Source organism: Ranitomeya imitator, chromosome 7 (assembly GCF_032444005.1).
Source record: "Ranitomeya imitator isolate aRanImi1 chromosome 7, aRanImi1.pri, whole genome shotgun sequence".
Classification (NCBI taxonomy): Eukaryota; Metazoa; Chordata; class Amphibia; order Anura; family Dendrobatidae; genus Ranitomeya; species Ranitomeya imitator.
The window spans coordinates 66,354,483-66,375,175 of NC_091288.1; the positions used below are offsets into that span (position 1 = coordinate 66,354,483).

Sequence of the window (20,693 nt, forward strand, 5' to 3'; positions counted from 1 at the left end):
ATTGGGTTCAGATCAGGTGACATATTTGGCCACTGAATTACATACAACCTGTTCTTCAGAAATGTAACAGTGGCCTTAGATGTGTGTTTCAGATCATTTTCATGTTGGAAAAGTGCAGGTCTAGCTAATGCTCGGCATGATGGTAGAATCTTCTCTTTCACGATTGAAGCAGTACATCTGTGAATTCATGATACCATAAATGAAATGTATCTCGCTGACTAACACCAGCAGCAATCGTGCAGCCTCACATAAGGACACTCCCACCACCATGTATCACTGTAGGCAGCATGCATTTTTCTTTGTACTTCTCACCTTTGCAACACCATATAGTTTTGAAGTCATCAGTTCCAAAAATAATTATCTTAGTCTCATCATTCCAGAGTATAGAGTCCCAGGAGTCTTCATATATTTCAGCATGGACACTGGCAAATTATAGGCAGGCTTTTTTGTGCATGAGCTTTAGGAGAGGCTTCTTTCATGAACGACACAGGTGCATGCCATTCTTCTGCAGTGTACACTGTATTGGGTCACAGGTAACACTCATCCTGGTTTGGTTTCTACTTCTTTAGCTAACTGCAGTGAACTTGCATGACAATTTTCTTCAACCCTTTTCTCCAGAAGACTTTCTTGTTTAGGTGTTAACTTTAGTGGCCCGTCTGGACATCTCTGTGTGATGCTTGCAGCCTCATGTTTGTTAAATTTTTGTATCACTTTTGCTACAGTATTCTGACTGATATGTAAAGGTTTGCTGACCTTCGTGTAGCCTTCACCTCTCTTGTGTAAAGAAATGACTTTCTTTATCGAGTCTTGTGACATTTCTCTTCTATGTGGTGCCATTGCTGACAGCTTGAAATATGAAGGGGTTTTCTTTTTTGAGTTACGTCTTTTTATAACAAATAATGCTGAATAATTAGAATTACCTTTGGTTAAATTCTTGTTAATTAGAATTTTGCAGTCTGCACCTTAGCTTTGCTCCTAAAGCTTTCATACTCCCAGTATTTTGTAGTTTCGTATCACAATGAAAATGTTAATTCTGAAAGCAAGCATTAGGGTAAGTTCACACTAGGTGCTTTTTCAACCTTCTATTTGTGCTGCAAAACCTGATCTCTTGGCAGGAAAGAAGGTACAGAAAAAATAATGTTTTCCTTGTTTTTTCTTGCGCTTGTTGCTGCGGTTTTGGCGTAGTAGATGTTAAGGACTGGCGGAACGCACCATGTATAGATGGTACGAAACTAGGTGCGTTCGCAGTCCGAGGTCCACCGTGCAGGTAAAAGACCCTGCAGCTAGCAAGACGGACAATATGGCGGTACACTAAAGGATACACGCGTGGGTTAAACCTCACCCAGCGTGAAGAAAGCGATCCTGTTAATCCACAGGACCGCAGTACCGCACTAGTGCGCGAGCAAGTGGTCAGCGGACTTAACCCCAGAAGGGATTGGAGCCCGATTAGACCCTTGCTGGCGTAACACCGCAACTGGGTGTGTAGAGAACCTTAAGAAGTATAAGTGCACAAGAGTGCGAGCGATGCCGCACTAACGGACGCCACTAACCACCCAGACTCGGGTATGGAAAGCGCAAGGCAGGCGCATGGCGCCGTACTGGCAGGCACAGCTACAGGACGCTGAGATGTGTGTCTAGTGCTGTAGGCTAAGTCGGGCGCTAGGTAGCAGCCATACACCTTCCGCGAACAGACATTCAATAGGGAAGGGGTTTCCAAGGACGACTTGCACTCACAACATACACACATCAACAATTGTTAGACAATACTAGCGCATGGCCGTGCGGTCATGCGCAGTTTATATAGGAGCAGCACAGGAAGTGGCCACAGCACTTTTGCCCTTCTAGGACCTGCAAAGAGGACCAATGGAATGTGCTGCAGAGCCTGAGCACATGACCCTCGATCTCCAACGGGAGACCTTACGCTGGGCATGCTCAGTACATGCAGACAAGGACTTAGTCCCAGAGAAGTCCGCTCGCTGCTGACCAGTACTGACTTTAATGGCAGAGACTGGAGAAGCAGCACTAACTCTCTGAACAGAGTGAGAATGAGCAAGACGCTGGGACCGACGTCCTTGCTGAGCAGGCTCCACTGCGGCTGGACAAGAATGGGAGACCGCAGCGGAAGTGGCTCGAGATTCCCCCAGTGCAGAAGCGGGAACTCGACCCCTAACATTACCCCCCCTCCTAGGGCCCCCCCCTCCTTGGGCCTCGCTACGTTCAAAGGCAGCAATGAGCTGCGGAGCCCGAATGTGCTCCACAGGCTCCCAGGTTCTATCCTCTGGACCATGACCCTTCCAATCCACCAAAAAAAATTTTTTGCCACGTACCACCTTGCTTCCCACAATAGCATTCACCTCAAATTCATCCGTGGATGAACCCGATGTCCCAGCAGATGACTCAGAAAACCGAGACAAACGAACGGGCTTTAAGAGGGAAACGTGAAAGGTATCGGTGATACCAAGGCGTGGAGGAATGGCCAAACGGTAAACCACAGGGTTGACCTGTTCCAGAACTTTAAATGGGCCAATGTAGCGAGGAGCAAACTTAGTGGACTCAACTCGCAGCCTGATGTTACGGGCGGAGAGCCACACTAAGTCGCCGGGAGCAAAGACCGGAGCGGGGCGCCGGTGTGTATCAGCCGAAACCCTCATTCTCTCCTTGGAGGCCCGGATAGCATCCTGTGTGCGGTCCCAGATGTCACGTGCCTCCACCGCCCAGTCTGCCACCCTAGAATCGGTGGAGGACACGGGCATGGGCACAGGGACACGCGGATGCTGGCCGTAATTAAGGAGAAAAGGAGTTTGACCAGTGGAATCGGCTACGGCGTTGTTCAGGGCAAATTCCGCCCAAGGTAGCAAAGATGCCCAGTCATTCTGCCTAGCAGAGACGAAATGTCGCAAATATGTCACCAGAGTCTGGTTGGTTCTCTCCACCAACCCATTCGTCTCGGGATGGTAAGCAGAGGAGAGGTTTAACTCTATGCTGAGTAAACGGCAGAGCTCTCTCCAAAACCGAGATGCGAACTGGGGACCCCGATCGCTGACAATTTTATCAGGCATACCATGCAAACGGAAAACGTGTATAACGAACAACACCGCCAAGGCCCGTGCTGAGGGTAACCGAGGAAGCGGCACCAAATGCACCATCTTAGAGAAATGGTCAGTGACAACCCAAATAATGGAGCAGCCACGCGACTTGGGTAGACCCACCACAAAGTCCATTCCGACCATCTCCCAGGGCCTGTCTGCCACCGGTAGAGGGTAAAGCAACCCAGCAGGCCGTTGCCGAGGAGACCGATTCTGGGCGCAAGAAACGCACGCCTGAATGTAGTCCCTGACATCTCGGGCCATATGCGGCCACCAGTATGTTCTCGCCAAAAGCTCTGATGTCCTCTTGGTCCCAAAATGCCCCCCCACTCTGGAGGAGTGAGCCCAAGAGAGAACCTCCGGTCGCAAGTTAGCTGGCACGAAAGTCTTGCCCGGGGGCACAGACTCTAGCGAAACCGGAGCTACAGTTCTCAGGCTCTCAGAAGGGACAATAAGCCGAGGCTCCTCCTCCTCCTCCTCAGATGACACTACGGAGCGGGAGAGAGCGTCGGCACGAACGTTCTTCTCCCCGGAGAGAAAATGGAGAGTAAAATGGAACCGGGAGAAGAACAGGGACCATCTAGCCTGGCGAGAATTCAGCCGCTGGGCCGTCTGTATATACACCAAGTTCTTGTGGTCAGTGAAGACTTGGAAGGGAAAGCGAGCTCCCTCCAAGAGGTGTCTCCACTCTGAAAAAGCCAACTTCATAGCTAGCAACTCCCTGTCCCCGATGGAATAATTCCTCTCCGCTGGTGTGAAGGTCTTGGAGAAGAAGAAGCAAGGATGCTTCCGACCTTGAGCATCCTTTTGGAAAAGGACTGCTCCAGCACCAACGGATGAGGCATCCACCTCCAAGATGAATGGTTTATCTACATCGGGGCGATGTAGGATGGGAGCGCTAGCGAAGTGTGACTTAATCGAGAGAAAGGCCTTGGAGACCTCCTCTGACCACAACTTGGGATTTGCTCCCTTCTTGGTGAGGGCGACCAAGGGAGCTACCAAAGTTGAGAAGTGTGGAATGAACTGGCGATAATAATTAATGAACCCCATAAAGCGCTGCACCGCTTTAAGAGAATGGGGTTCCTGCCAGTCCATTACAGCCTGTAGCTTGGCAGGATCCATAGCCAAACCCTGGGCAGAAATGATATATCCAAGGAAAGGCAAGGACTCCTGCTCAAACACACACTTCTCCAACTTAGCGTAGAGGGAGTTTGCCCGTAAGAGGTCGAAGACTTTGCGAACATCTCTCCGATGGGAGTCTATATCTGGAGAGTAGATGAGAATGTCATCCAGATAGACTACGACCGAGGTGGTGAGCATATCCCGAAAGATGTCGTTCACAAAGTCTTGGAAAACGGCTGGGGCATTACAGAGCCCAAAGGGCATCACTAGATATTCATAGTGCCCATCCCTGGTGTTAAAAGCCGTCTTCCATTCATCCCCCTCACGGATGCGAATCAGGTTGTAAGCACCCCGCAGATCTAACTTTGTAAATACCTTTGCTCCCCGTAGCCTATCAAAGAGCTCAGATATCAGGGGTAATGGGTACTTGTTCTTAACGGTAATTGCGTTAAGACCCCTGTAGTCTATGCATGGACGTAAGTCTCCAGTCTTCTTCTGTACGAAGAAGAACCCAGCCCCTGCCGGTGACACTGACTTCCTAATGAATCCTCTTGCCAGATTCTCCTGAATATACTGGGACATTGCCTCCGTCTCCGGGAGAGATAACGGGTAGACTCGACCCCGGGGAGGCTCAGCACCAGGCAAGAGGTCAATAGGACAGTCATAGGGGCGGTGAGGCGGAAGGGTCTCCGCAGCTCTTTTGGAGAACACGTCTGCATGGGACCAATAGTGCTTGGGGAGAGAGGAAAGATCTGCGGGTACCTGTGTAGTAGCAACCTGAACGCACTCCCTCTGACATCTACCCTCACAGGATTTACTCCATCCCAAAATTCTCCCAGAGGACCACTCAATATGAGGAGAATGGTAGCGAAGCCATGGCATCCCCAACAGGACCTCATCAATTCCCTCAGGAATGACTAATAGGGAGATTATCTCCTGATGTGATGGAGACACAGATAGGGTGAAAGGGATGGTTTGGTGGGTAATCTGTGAAGGTAGTGTTGACCCATTTACCACTCGAACGGTCACTGGCTGGGCGAGCATCACCAAGGGTATTGCGTGACGCTGGGCAAAGGCGGAGGACATAAAGTTACCCTCTGCCCCAGAGTCCAAGCATAGCTCGACCGTGAGAGTGGATGGGCCTATGGTAATTGTCCCCTTGAAGGACAACTTTGAGGCAAACGTCGCCGTGTCTAGTGTACCTCCTCCAACTGCCACTAGACGCTGACGTTTCCCCGACCGCTGAGGACTCTTGGAGGCAAGACGTCCTGACTGCTGGCAAACATGACGAACCTTATGTGCACGAGCGGACTGAGACTTGGATCCCGCTCGTGTCACCTCCAAGGTCTCATGTGACTCAGATGCCTGGACTGGAGATTTCAAAGGTTTGGCGAAGGTAGGAGCCAGCCGAAACCTCTGCCTACACTGGGCTCGTTCCAACCTCCGCTCGTTAAAACGGAGGTCTATACGAGTAGAAATAGATATTAACTCCTCCAGTGTGGCAGGAATCTCCCTAGTGGCCAGAGCGTCCTTAACATGGTCAGCCAGGCCCCTCCAGAATATGGGGATAAGGGCTTTATCCGACCACTCCAGCTCGGAAGCTAAAGTACGGAATCGGACGGAAAAATGGCTGACCAAGGACTCACCCTGAGTTAATGCCAGTAGTTGGAGCGCTGTATCATGGGTGAGTTGAGGTCCTAGAAAGACCTTTTTCAGCGTGCCCAGAAACAACGGAGCACTCTGCACCACATGATCATCACGCTCCCACAGCGGCGTAGCCCACTCCAACGCCCTGTCCGACAACAGCGAGACAATAAATCCCACCTTAGCCCGTTCTGTAGGAAAACGTGCAGCCAGGAGCTCGAGGTGGATAGAGCACTGACTCACGAATCCCCTACAAGTTTTGCAATCTCCAGAAAATTTTTCTGGCAACGGGAGGCGGGATAATGTCGGAACAGGGGTGGCAGTGGACAAGGTTGCTGCCGCCACGCCAGCAGCCTTTACAGCAACTGCGGTAACATCCACAGCTGAGGTTGAGTTCTCGAGAACCTTCAACCTACCCTCCAACTGCTGGATATACCGCAAAGATTGCTGAATGTCCGCCATACTAGCCAGACCTTGGCGCTAGTATTATGTTAAGGACTGGCGGAACGCACCATGTATAGATGGTACGAAACTAGGTGCGTTCGCAGTCCGAGGTCCACCGTGCAGGTAAAAGATCCTGCAGCTAGCAAGACGGACAATATGGCGGTACACTAAAGGATACACGCGTGGGTTAAACCTCACCCAGCGTGAAGAAAGCGATCCTGTTAATCCACAGGACCGCAGTACCGCACTAGTGCGCGAGCAAGTGGTCAGCGGACTTAACCCCAGAAGGGATTGGAGCCCGATTAGACCCTTGCTGGCGTAACACCGCAACTGGGTGTGTAGAGAACCTTAAGAAGTATAAGTGCACAAGAGTGCGAGCGATGCCGCACTAACGGACGCCACTAACCACCCAGACTCGGGTATGGAAAGCGCAAGGCAGGCGCACGGCGCCGTACTGGCAGGCACAGCTACAGGACGCTGAGATGTGTGTCTAGTGCTGTAGGCTAAGTCGGGCGCTAGGTAGCAGCCATACACCTTCCGCGAACAGACATTCAATAGGGAAGGGGTTTCCAAGGACGACTTGCACTCACAACATACACACATCAACAATTGTTAGACAATACTAGCGCATGGCCGTGCGGTCATGCGCAGTTTATATAGGAGCAGCACAGGAAGTGGCCACAGCACTTTTGCCCTTCTAGGACCTGCAAAGAGGACCAATGGAATGTGCTGCAGAGCCTGAGCACATGACCCTCGATCTCCAACGGGAGACCTTACGCTGGGCATGCTCAGTACATGCAGACAAGGACTTAGTCCCAGAGAAGTCCGCTCGCTGCTGACCAGTACTGACTTTAATGGCAGAGACTGGAGAAGCAGCACTAACTCTCTGAACAGAGTGAGAATGAGCAAGACGCTGGGACCGACGTCCTTGCTGAGCAGGCTCCACTGCGGCTGGACAAGAATGGGAGACCGCAGCGGAAGTGGCTCGAGATTCCCCCAGTGCAGAAGCGGGAACTCGACCCCTAACAGTAGATTTGTCTCTTTTGCTTGCTGATAAAGTTTAGTGTTGAAAAAAGTCCTATTCTACAGAATCAGATTTTGGCACAAAAAAATGCAGCAAAACCTGATACCTGAATTTTTTTCAACGTTTTTTCACCACTCATTCATTTCAATGGATGAAAAAATGCTGAAAACACACACCACAAAATGCTGAAAGAAGTGACATGCTCCATTGTGCAAAAAAACCATGCACAAAAGCACAAAATCCTGATGACAAAAAAAGCAAGGGTTGTGAATGAGATTTCTGAAATCTCATAGACCTTGCTGGTATTATAAAACGCAGCTAAAAATTTTCATTAAAAAAAGATAAAAAAAACGTAAAAAATGCCTAGTGCGATCTTAGCCTAAAGCTTTTCTGACAAATCTGTTAGGGTGTACTCATTTATGCTGAGCGTGCACTGTATGTGGATATACACAAAGTGTTATATATGATTATTATACATAACCAATAACTAGCTTAATCTAAAAACAATGGTTGAGACTAAAGAATCTTTATTCACTTTATTTGGTATTCTAAGATATACAAGTCTTTTTGTTACAAGGTTGAACCCTTGATCGACCTAGGTCTTTTTTTCAATCTATGTAACTATTTTAGATATATGCAAACATTGAGGATTTGATGCTTTATCTGAAATAATTCTGTTTTAATACCTAACACTGCATTTCACACAAAAAAATTAGATTTACCTGATGGATCGAAGGCCACCTGATTTCCAGGGTGAGGTCCTGCATCAATTGATAACATGGCTGATACCTTCCGCACATCCCAAAGCTTCATAATACCATAGGAATCACAGGATGCAATTGTGTCTCCCTAAGAAAAAAAGAGGAAATTGTTACAAACCACAGATTTCAGTAAACTACTGACAGAGATGATGTAGAAGCCTGAGAACAAGCCGCAGCTGTCACATTTGTATTTTTATCAGTGGAATTCTACATTTTGGTTAATGAGTCGTAAAACGTAACTTTTTATGGAGTATAAATTAAACATATTAATCTCTGTCACATGAGTGATCTAATATAGCAGTTTTCAAAGAGAATGATTGGTAGTAAATAGTATTGTAAATTTCATGATGCAAAATACAAATAAGAAATTAGAAAAATTTAGAAAGGTGCCAACAAAAGCCTAGAATGTTATTTTTTCTCCACTTTTTATCATACAAATTAGTAATCCCTCATGCACACCACCGTACTTCAGCTATGTACAAGTTGTAAAAAGCTGTAACATGGCACCCGCACCAGTCTATTGGCCCATATCTTACATTAGTATGCTGCCAATTTCACAGAGGCATACACATACACAAGGGGGTATTCTGCCAGATCCATACAGAATCCAAGAGAAACAAATTGTGTCATGTTAAATTGGATGGCGATTTAGGAAAATATTCTAATCTAAAAGCATTGTGCTCTATAATAGCGTGAATGGCAAAAAAAGCCTAAGGGCTCATACGCATGAGCGTGAATAAAACCGGTCCGATGTTGTTCCTGAAATGTAGAACAAGTGTCATGCGAGTACAATGCAATTTTTCTCATCTAGCAACCATATGACATGCATATGAAATCCGTATGCAATGCGATTTTAACATTAGCTTTTACATAGAGTAATTCTCTATGTCATTTAAAGATAGTTTTCAAAGTACCGTATTTATTCTTCAATACATACAGCTCTGGCAAAAATTAAGAGACCACCACATCAAAACCCTGTCATGGCCAGCTCAATCTCCAGAGCTGAACCCCATTGAAAACCTCTGGAATGTAATCAGGAGGATGATGGATAGTCACAAGCCATCAAACAAAGAAGAACTGCTTACATTTTTGCGCCAGAAGCAGTGTGAAAGACTGGTGGAAAGCATGCCAAGACGCATGAAAGCTGTGATTAAAAATCATGGTTATTCCACAAAATATTGATTTCTGACCTCTTCCTGAGTTAAAACATTAGTATTGCTGTTTCTAAATGATTATTAACTTGTTTTCTTTGCATTGTTTGAGGTGTGAAAGCACTGCGTTTTTTTTTTATTTTAATCATTTCTCCTTTTCAGAAAAAAATACAAAATCTATTGCTTGGAAATTTAGAGTCATGTTGTCAGAAGTTTATAGAATAAAAGAACAATTTACATTTTACTCAAAAATATACCTATAAAGAGAAAAATCTGACAACCTGAACATTTTGCAGTGGTCTCTTAATTTTTGCCGGAGCTGTACATAGATTAGATAGATAGATAGATAGATAGATATAGGCACAAATATGTGAGTGACATATATAATAGGTAAAGTCCTTGTGTAGCTTACTGTACATGTATTTAATTAATAAATCAATTAATTACTGAAAAAATGGAGTGGTATCCCCCCAAAATTTTGTTAACCAGCAGAGCGAAAGTGGACAGCTGGGGGCAGATGTTTATAGCCTGGTAAGAGGGCAATAAACATGGAGCTTCCCAGGCTATTAATATCAGCTCATAGCTGTATACTTAGCCTTTACTGGTTATTTAATTGGTCAAAACCAAAGAAATGCCTTCACAAAAAGACCAATAAATAAAAAAATCCAATTCCTCTAACGATAAGGTCTTTAAGATCACCCATACTATCACTTGCACCACCAAGGCAGTCATCTACCACGCCACGTGCCCATGTGGCCTTATATATGTGGGGATGACATCACGAGAATTTCGCTGTAGGATACGCGTACATGTCCTTGACATTGGGAATGCATCCAGTGAGGATGATGTTCATAAGGTAAAACCAATAGCACGCCACTTTAAGATCTACCACAAGTGCGACCCTACTGGTCTGTCAATCCGAGGTATCGATCGGGTTTTTATTGGCCCTCGTGGAGGTAATTGGAAGAGGCTTTTGGCACAAAAAGAAACCAAGTGGATACATAGATTGAATACAACTGTACCCCTAGGTCTCAACGACTACAATAGTTTTGTGCCTTTTCTACCTGTTTGAAATATAGTATTTATCTAGTCACCTTGTAGTTTTCTTGTGCTGCTTTTTTCTGGCTGTATTTTTAATCTGGCAGTTTTTAATTAAAATTTATATTTTGTGGCGTTTTTATTTATTTCATTTTTCTTTTTTCTTTTTTAGGTGTCATGACCTGGATCAATACACTGTTTTTATTCGTCTGGTTAGGTGTCTCTACTTCCCTCCCTATCCTTTTGGACATATCATCAATTAGTATCTATGCTTGGAGCCAGCTAATTATTCCCATTGTCCATGGTGGATCATACGTTTTGTTTGTATATGTGTGTTTGACGTTTGTTATGTATTTATATTAGTATTTATAAATCATCCCTTTATATCTATTTTCTTGTTGGTATCAGTGCTGTGTTTGTGATTTTCTTCATGTACGTTTTTATATAGTATAGTGTATGTGTATGTAATCGTTTATGTTTTCGTTCACATTTTGCACTTTATCATTTGCGCTTTTGCACTGCTATTTTATTTGCACCTTAATGCTGCTCGATGGTCACGTCACTTAGTTGGCGTTGCTATTATTGTTTTCTACGCCCATTAGGGTTTTGCTTGCTACAAGTATGGTATTCTACTAATTAATGTTACTTTTATATAGTTAAGCACATGTGTTGTAGCCTTAGTGTTACGTACCCTTAAGTGTATCTTTCTTAAATTGGCGCATTCATTATTCTTCACATATTTACGTTCCCTGTATCACTTTGGTGTTTTTATGGTATATGTGCCTACATTGTTCCTTGAATACTGTTTTTTAGTGCCGCTTTGCTATTTCCATGAGTTTTCTTTATGCACGTATGCACTTTGGCAGTCTTGGCCATCCACTAGTTTTCTCATTCTTATGCGCATGCGTCGCTTATGCGCTTATTTCGTACCTTTGTGTAGTATTGCGCTGTTGGTTTCTATGGTACCGTTGCGTTCGCACTAATACTGCATACATTCCTTTCCTTCTGACAGAATGGCTTATTTATTTTAGTGCGCATGCGCCGCCTACGCTCCTCTCGTACCATTGGGCTTTATCGCGTTGTTGTTTGCTAGGACATTATTGCGCACGCTCCCAGCTCTTAAAGATGTCCATTGTCTGTTTCACTAGTGTCTGGTATTTATTTATCCGTTTTTGTCCTGGCGCCCATTTCCTCATTATATGTACTTTCATTCTTCATTTGTGTCACTGCCGTCATGGTAATGGCTCTTCAGCCGTAATGCGCATGCGCAAGGTACGTCATCTCCGGCCATTTTTACTTTCACTTTTGCACTGCCGTCTCCAACAAGCATCCGGTCTCCTTAGGACTCTAACACAGGTGATATCGCTATGTGTGTCTCACTTCCCTGATCTGATTGGTCATGACCACTATTTAATCCCATCCTGGCCAGTACCCAACCACCCCTGGACGAAGCATTTCCTTGCGAAACGCGCGTCGGGTGTGGTGGGTCCCCCGGTTCCTCCTCCTGGTAATTATATCCTTACTTCTGCAGTATGGCATATATGTATTGTTAGGCTGCCTTATTTATGTCTTATATGCTATAGCATTATCTTGCAAGCAGTTGTCTATGTACATGCTATTTACACTTGTAATAGAGGTAGTACTTTTTCATATATGTACTATTGAAGCACATGGATGTATCACTCATGAGTTAATTTACCGCAGCCACTGCTATACTGTTTCTTTGTGAGGTTGGGCTATATGTGTGGATCCCACTGTGTTCTTTCCTGCATCAGTGGTTACTGTCCCAATACCTGTATATTGTTTTTATGTGTTTTTTTATGTATTGTTCAATAAAGATTACACTTTTTTTATTTATTGGTCTTTTTGTGAAGACGTTTCTTTGGTTTTGATCATATATTTTCCTTCATGACCCCTTGTTCTAGGGATATATTTTTTCGGTGTTTCTTGTATGTTTTTCTTTGTATTTTCAGAGTTTAACTATATTCCAATCCACTATGGATTTTAGAAGCAGAGATGCTTCTTGTACTATTCATGCTCAGAGCGTGTTTGGTGATAGTGGTCCACTGGTGCAGGAACCAGTCCAGAAAATGGCACTTAAGAGAACTTTCAAGAATCTACTCAATCGTCGTACTAGATTATGGTGGAACAAAGTATCATTGGAAAACTATATTTCTAAAAGCCTTATTCCCAGAGGTCTACGTGTTCAGATCTTCCCATCATTTCCGGTTAATGACATTTCTATGCGGGCAAGATGGGAGTCAGCATGTCACTCTTGCTCTTCCACCTTTATGAATATTTTAATTGACATAAACACCAAGTCTATCACGGAGTTGGGCTGTGAGATCGATGAAATTTACAAAAAATTACAAACTGAATGTACACCTGAAGAATTTGATAATTTCAAAAAAGAAATGGATGACTTGTGTGATTTATGGGAGAAGGACATTTCTATTTTAAAAAATAAAAATTTTTTACGTGACCAACAAGATAAAGTGGACAATAAAGTGTATAAATGGCATCACACGGACCGCACCAATAAGTCTGGCCCTACACCTGAATCAGCTAGTGTGACTAGTATTAATTCCTCCACGGCTTCAACAGATTCTACAATTGAGCGTCACCAGCGTTTCAATCAGAGACGGAAGGAAGATCGTTTCCGTGGTTACAATACAAGAAGACATGTAAAAAATCTGGACATGGATCATGAGGACACCCCTCAGAACTCCTCTATGAAGGTAATTAACCTTTCTGGTATCAATTTGTCACCTGCTCAAATTTCCGTACTTAGCAAGGGCCTTACTTTTTCTCCCTCCTCAGCACTTGACCAATTTTCGGTACTAAAAGACTTGCAACTTTTTGCAAGAAGGTTATTTTTTAAGAGGTCATTTTCTCAGGATATTACAGGGGTTTTCTCTTCTACAGAAACCGAGGCGGAAACAATCCAGATATTAGAGGATTTGGTGGAGGAGGCTGACGGATGTATTACAAGGACCTTCCCGAGGCATCTTCTTTCTAGGTCTAAGAAGTTCCCTCAAATCAACTCCGTACCTGTTTTGGATCTTTTTATACGATCGGTCATGAAAGAGGTGAGAAAGATCCCAGAGACAATCGCACGTGATAATCTTACAAATGCGGAACGTGTTGCATTGAAAGAGTTGAAAAACCTCCGTGAGGTGGTTATTAAACCATCTGACAAAGGGGGTAATGTTGTGGTGTGGTCGGTTCCTGCCTACGAGAAAGAAATGATGCGCCAATTAAGGAATACTGTTGTGAGTTCTGTTTTTGGGCTCCCTCTGGTGGTTACTGATGGTACTGGGTGACTTGTCTTTCCTGGGTCTCTGGGTTCCACCTGTTCCATCAGGATATGGGAGTTTCCTATTTAACCTGGCTTTGCTGGCATTTCCTCGCCGGTTATCAATGTATCCAGTGTGTCTTGTTACCTCTGCTCCCTGCTCCTAGAACCTTCTGGTCAAGCTAAGTTTGGATTTTCCTGTTTTGGTGTTTTGCTTTATTTGTTTTTTTTTAGTCCAGCCTGCAGATATGTGATTCTTTGCTGCTGGTTGCTCTAGTGGGCTGAAATTGCTCCTCATGTACCATGAGTTGGCACATGAGTTCAAGTAATTTCAGGATGGTTTTTTGAAGGGTTTTTCGCTGACCGCGCAGTTCACTTTTGTATCCTCTGCTATCTAGCTTTAGCGGGCCTCATTTTGCTGAAACTGTTTTCATACTGCGTATGTGCTTTCCTCTCATTTCACCGTCATTATATGTGGGGGGCTGCTATTTCTGTGGGGTATTTCTCTGGAGGCAAGAGAGGTCTGTGTTTCTTCTAATAGGGGAAGTTAGATCTTCGGCTGGAGCGAGACGTCTAGGATCATCGTAGGCACGTTCCCCGGCTACTTTTATTTGTGTGTTAGGTTCAGGGTCGCGGTCAGCTCAGGTTCCATCGCCCTAGAGCTTGTTTGTATCTGTGCTTGTCCTTTAGTGATCCCCTGCCATTGGGATCATGACAGTATAACTGGCCCACAAAGTGTTAATTGTATTGGCTGAAGTAGGAGGATAAGTAGTCTGAGGAAGTTTTTTTTTTTTTTTTTCCCTCAGAGTTTGCTGCCTAGCCTTATTGCAGCCTGGCTACTTCCTCCTCCTCTTAATCTTTGAATGGCTCTGATCCCAGCTGTTTATCATGGACGTCCAGAGTTTGGCTTCCAGCCTGAATAATCTTGCCGCTAAGGTTCAAAATATACAGGATTTTGTTGTACATACGCCTATGTCTGAACCTAGAATTCCTGTCCCAGAGTTTTTTTCTGGAGATAGATTTCGTTTTCTGAATTTTAGGAACAATTGCAAGTTGTTTCTTTCTTTGAAATCTCGCTCCTCTGGAGACCCTGCTCAGCAAGTCAAGATTATTATATCTTTCCTGCGGGGTGACCCTCAGGATTGGGCATTTGCATTGGCACCAGGGGACTCTGCGTTGCTTAATGCGGATGCGTTTTTTCTGGCATTGGGTTTGCTCTATGAGGAACCTAACCAAGAGATTCAGGCTGAAAAAGCTTTGTTGGCCCTCTCTCAGGGGCAAGATGAAGCAGAAATTTATTGTCAAAAATTTCGGAAGTGGTCGGTGCTTACTCAGTGGAATGAGTGCGCCCTGGCTGCAAAGTTCAGAGATGGCATTTCTGAGGCCATTAAAGATGTTATGGTGGGGTTCCCTGCGCCTACTGGTCTGAATGAGTCTATGACTATGGCTATTCAGATTGATCGGCGTTTACGGGAGCGCAAACCTGTGCATCATTTGGCGGTGTCGTCTGAACCGTCACCTGAGATAATGCAATGTGATAGAATTCAGTCCAGAAGTGAACGGCAAAATTATAGGCGGAAAAAAAGGTTGTGCTTTTATTGTGGTGATTCAGCTCATGTTATATCAGCATGCTCTAAACGCACAAAAAAGGTTGATAAGTCTGTTGCCATTAGTACTTTACAGTCTAAGTTCATTCTGTCTGTGACTCTGATTTGTTCATTATCATCCATTTCCGTCGATGCCTATGTGGATTCAGGCGCCGCCCTGAGTCTTATGGATTGGTCATTTGCCAATCGCTGTGGGTTTAGTCTGGAGCCTCTGGAAGTCCCTATTCCTTTGAAGGGAATTGACTCTACACCTTTGGCTATGAATAAACCTCAGTACTGGACACAAGTGACCATGCGTATGACTCCTGTTCATCAGGAGGTGATTCGCTTCCTGGTACTGTATAATTTGCATGATGTCCTTTTGCTTGGTCTGCCATGGTTACAAACTCATAATCCAGTCCTTGACTGGAAATCGATGTCTGTGTTAAGCTGGGGTTGTAAGGGGGTTCATGATGATGCACCTCCGATTTCTATCGCTTCATCTACTCCTTCTGAGATTCCTGTGTTTTTGTCTGACTATCGGGATGTTTTTGAGGAGCCTAAGCTCAGTTCGCTTCCTCCTCACAGGGATTGCGATTGTGCTATAAATTTAATTCCAGGCAGTAAATTTCCTAAAGGTCGTTTGTTCAATCTGTCAGTGCCAGAGCATACTGCTATGCGGGATTATGTTAAGGAGTCCTTGGAAAAGGGACATATCCGTCCATCTTTGTCCCCTTTGGGAGCAGGTTTTTTTTTCGTGGCCAAAAAAGATGGTTCCTTGAGGCCTTGTATAGATTATCGTCTTTTGAATAAGATTACCGTAAAATATCAGTATCCTTTGCCATTGTTGACTGATTTGTTTGCTCGCATTAAGGGGGCTAAATGGTTCACTAAGATTGATCTTCGGGGTGCGTATAATCTTATACGAATAAAGCAAGGTGATGAGTGGAAAACCGCATTTAATACGCCTGAGGGCCATTTTGAGTATTTGGTAATGCCTTTCGGACTTTCTAATGCTCCTTCAGTCTTCCAGTCCTTTATGCACGATATTTTCCGTGAATATCTGGATAAATTTATGATTGTGTATTTGGATGATATTTTGGTTTTTTCTGATGACTGGGAGTCTCATGTTCAGCAGGTCAGGAAGGTGTTTCAGGTCCTGCGGGCCAATTCCTTGTTTGTAAAAGGCTCAAAGTGTCTCTTTGGAGTCCAGAAGATTTCTTTCTTGGGGTATATTTTTTCCCCTTCTACTATTGAGATGGATCCCGTCAAGGTTCAGGCTATTTGTGACTGGACGCAGCCTACATCTCTTAAGAGTCTACAGAAGTTCTTGGGCTTTGCTAATTTCTATCGTCGTTTTATAACTAATTTCTCTAGTGTTGTTAAGCCTTTGACGGATTTGACTAAGAAGGGTGCTGATGTTGCTAATTGGTCTCCTGCGGCTGTGGAGGCCTTTCAGGAACTTAAGCGCCGGTTTTCTTCTGCTCCTGTGTTGTGTCAGCCAGATGTTTCGCTCCCTTTTCAGGTTGAGGTTGATGCTTCCGAGATTGGAGCGGGGGCGGTTTTGTCACAGAGAAGCTCCGATGGCTCAGTGATGAAGCCATGCACGTTTTTTTCTAGAAAGTTTTCGCCGGCTGAGCGGAATTATGATGTTGGTAATCGGGAACTTTTGGCCATGAAGTGGGCATTTGAGGAGTGGCGTCATTGGCTAGAGGGTGCTAGACATCGTGTGGTGGTCTTGACTGATCACAAAAATTTGATTTACCTTGAGTCTGCCAGGCGTCTGAAAACTAGACAGGCTCGTTGGTCACTGTTTTTCTCTCGTTTCAATTTTGTGGTTTCACACCTGCCAGGTTCAAAGAATGTGAAGGCGGATGCTCTTTCTAGGAGTTTTGTGCCTGACTCCCTTGGAAATTCTGAGCCCTCTGGTATCCTTAGGGATGGGGTGATTTTGTCTGCTGTCTCCCCAGACTTGCGACGTGCTTTGCAGGATACTTGGCACTCAGGAGATTGTGTTGCAAGATAAGAGATTAGTTTATTCAGTGCATCCAGTTCCAACTGTCCAACTTAAACGTTTTCGGTCTTTAACAACAGACCTTCATCAGAAGTAGTATTTTTTGGAACACTGGAAGACGAAAAACAATATACGGAGGCAATCAGCGGGGCCAGCGTCAAATAGGTACCGGGACCAGAAAGCGCCTAAGAGCCTGGAGAAGAAGAAACAGCGCTGTACGGGGCGAAATACTCGCAAGGGCAGTAGCGCTGGGAGCTCAGAGGACATCGGCGCTGATCCGCAACGGTCGCAGGGTGCCGGGCCGGGCGACCGTTGCGGATCAGCGCCGATGTCCTCTGAGCTCCCAGCGCTACTGCCCTTGCGAGTATTTCGCCCCGTACAGCGCTGTTTCTTCTTCTCCAGGCTCTTAGGCGCTTTCTGGTCCCGGTACCTATTTGACGCTGGCCCCGCTGATTGCCTCCGTATATTGTTTTTCGTCTTCCAGTGTTCCAAAAAATACTACTTCTGATGAAGGTCTGTTGTTAAAGACCGAAAACGTTTAAGTTGGACAGTTGGAACTGGATGCACTGAATAAACTAATCTCTTATCTTGCAACACAATCTCCTGAGTGCCAAGTATTTTGTTATTTATACTTGACGGGTTGGATACCTAACTTGAGCACCGCCAAGAAGCCCTGAGTGCCGTGTGTTCTAGTGCTTTGCAGGAGTTTCAGGCGGGTAAACCTGATCGTTGTCCGCCTGAGAGACTGTTTGTTCCGGATAATTGGACCAGTAGAGTCATCTCCGAGGTCCATTCTTCTGCGTTGGCAGGTCATCCTGGAATATTTGGTACTAGAGACTTGGTGGCCAGGTCTTTTTGGTGGCCTTCCTTGTCGAGGGATGTGCGTTCTTTTGTGCAGTCTTGTGAGGTTTGTGCTCGGGCTAAGCCTTGCTGTTCTCGGGCCAGTGGATTGTTGTCACCTTTGCCTATCCCGAAGAGGCCTTGGACGCACATTTCCATGGACTTTATTTCGGATCTCCCTGTCTCTCAAAAAATGTCCGTCATCTGGGTTGTGTGTGATCGCTTTTCTAAAATGGTTCATCTGGTACCCTTGCCTAAGTTACCTTCCTCCTCTGAGTTGGTCCCTCTGTTTTTTCAGAATGTGGTTCGTTTGCATGGGATTCCTGAGAACATCGTTTCTGACAGGGGATCCCAGTTTGTGTCTAGATTTTGGCAGAAGTTCTGTGCTAAGATGGGCATTGATTTGTCCTTTTCGTCTGCATTCCATCCTCAGACGAATGGCCAGACTGAACGAACTAATCAGACCTTGGAAACTTATTTAAGGTGTTTTGTTTCTGCTGATCAGGATGACTGGGTTACCTTTTTGCCGCTGGCCGAGTTTGCCCTTAATAATCGGGCTAGTTCTGCTACCTTGGTTCTCCTTTCTTTTGTAATTCGGGGTTTCATCCTCGTTTTTCCTCTGGTCAGGTGGAACCTTCTGATTGTCCTGGAGTGGACATGGTGGTGGATAGGTTGCATCGGATTTGGAGTCATGTGGTGGACAATTTGAAGTTGTCCCAGGAGAAGGCTCAGCAGTTTGCTAATCGCCGTCGCCGCGTGGGTCCTCGACTTCTTGTTGGGGACTTGGTGTGGTTGTCTTCTCGTTTTGTTCCTATGAAGGTCTCTTCTCCTAAGTTCAAGCCTCGGTTCATCGGTCCCTATAGGATCTTGGAAATTCTTAACCCTGTGTCGTTTTGTTTGGATCTCCCGGCATCGTTTGCTATTCATAATGTGTTCCATCGGTCGTTGTTGCGGAAGTATGAGGTACCTGTTGTTCCTTCGCTTGAGCCTCCTGCTCCAGTGCTGGTGGAGGGAGAATTGGAGTATGTTGTGGAGAAGATCTTGGATTCTCGTGTTTCCAGACGGAAACTCCAGTATTTGGTCAAGTGGAAGGGTTATGGTCAGGAGGATAATTCTTGGGTGGTTGCCTCGGATGTTCATGCTGATGATTTTGTTCGCGCTTTTCATAGGGCTCATCCTGGTCGCCCTGGTGGTTCTCGTGAGGGTTCGGTGACCCCTCCTCAAGGGGGGGGTACTGTTGTGAGTTCTGTTTTTGGGCTCCCTCTGGTGGTTACTGATGGTACTGGGTGACTTGTCTTTCCTGGGTCTCTGGGTTCCACCTGTTCCATCAGGATATGGGAGTTTCCTATTTAACCTGGCTTTGCTGGCATTTCCTCGCCGGTTATCAATGTATCCAGTGTGTCTTGTTACCTCTGCTCCCTGCTCCTAGAACCTTCTGGTCAAGCTAAGTTTGGATTTTCCTGTTTTGGTGTTTTGCTTTATTTGGTTTTTTTTAGTCCAGCCTGCAGATATGTGATTCTTTGCTGCTGGTTGCTCTAGTGGGCTGAAATTGCTCCTCATGTACCATGAGTTGGCACATGAGTTCAAGTAATTTCAGGATGGTTTTTTGAAGGGTTTTTCGCTGACCGCGCAGTTCACTTTTGTATCCTCTGCTATCTAGCTTTAGCGGGCCTCATTTTGCTGAAACTGTTTTCATACTGCGTATGTGCTTTCCTCTCATTTCACCGTCATTATATGTGGGGGGCTGCTATTTCTGTGGGGTATTTCTCTGGAGGCAAGAGAGGTCTGTGTTTCTTCTAATAGGGGAAGTTAGATCTTCGGCTGGAGCGAGACGTCTAGGATCATCGTAGGCACGTTCCCCGGCTACTTTTATTTGTGTGTTAGGTTCAGGGTCGCGGTCAGCTCAGGTTCCATCGCCCTAGAGCTTGTTTGTATCTGTGCTTGTCCTTTAGTGATCCCCTGCCATTGGGATCATGACAGAATACATCTTGTTACCAAAGGCTAACTTTTAATCCTTTATCCAAGTTCAGGGCTGAATTACATCAATTACTACAAGAAGCGGTGGACCATGGTGTTATAACGTCAAAACAGATGGATGGCCTTTGGATTGATGACCCCACTATAGCAAGCATTTATTTGCTTCCAAAAATTCACAAAGACCCCACAACACCCCCAGGTAGGCCTATTGTTTCGGGCTCTAATAATTTTTCAGAACCTATTTCAAAACTGATCGACTTCTTCTTGAAACCTCTGGTAGAGGTTTTACCGTCCTATTTGAAGGACACTACAGATACCTTGAAGAAGTTGGATGGGATCCAATTGGAACCCAATATGCTCCTCGTGACGTGCAACGTTGAGTCGCTGTACACATCCATACGTCACGAGGATGGTTTAGAAGCGGTTACTTTTTTCTTGAGCAACAGTGGCCTTCATGAATCTCTCTGTGTATTTTTGATACAAGCATTACAGTTTGTCCTAACTCACAACTTTTTTATTTATCGTGATTCTTTTTTTCTTCAAGTACAAGGTACCGCAATGGGGGCGTCTTGTGCGCCCTCATATGCGAATCTTTTTTTGGGATACTGGGAACGAAAAATTTTTCAAACAACATCACACCCACTAAGTGCAGGGGTGATTTCCTGGTGGAGGTATATTGATGATGTGCTCATGGTTTGGCAAGGGACTCAG

General features: G+C 45.2%; 1 protein-coding gene across 1 annotated transcript in view; it reads right to left on the reverse strand.

Moving 5' to 3' along the window:
* The window catches only part of SPAG16 (sperm associated antigen 16), a 1,289,960-nt gene that overhangs the window by 276,107 nt on the left and 993,160 nt on the right, over positions 1–20,693 (reverse strand). Inside the window, exon 15 of the mRNA XM_069733408.1 lies at positions 8,043–8,169. Within this exon, the coding sequence (XP_069589509.1) occupies positions 8,043–8,169 (127 nt within the window). The remainder of the gene's footprint in view (positions 1–8,042; positions 8,170–20,693) is intronic.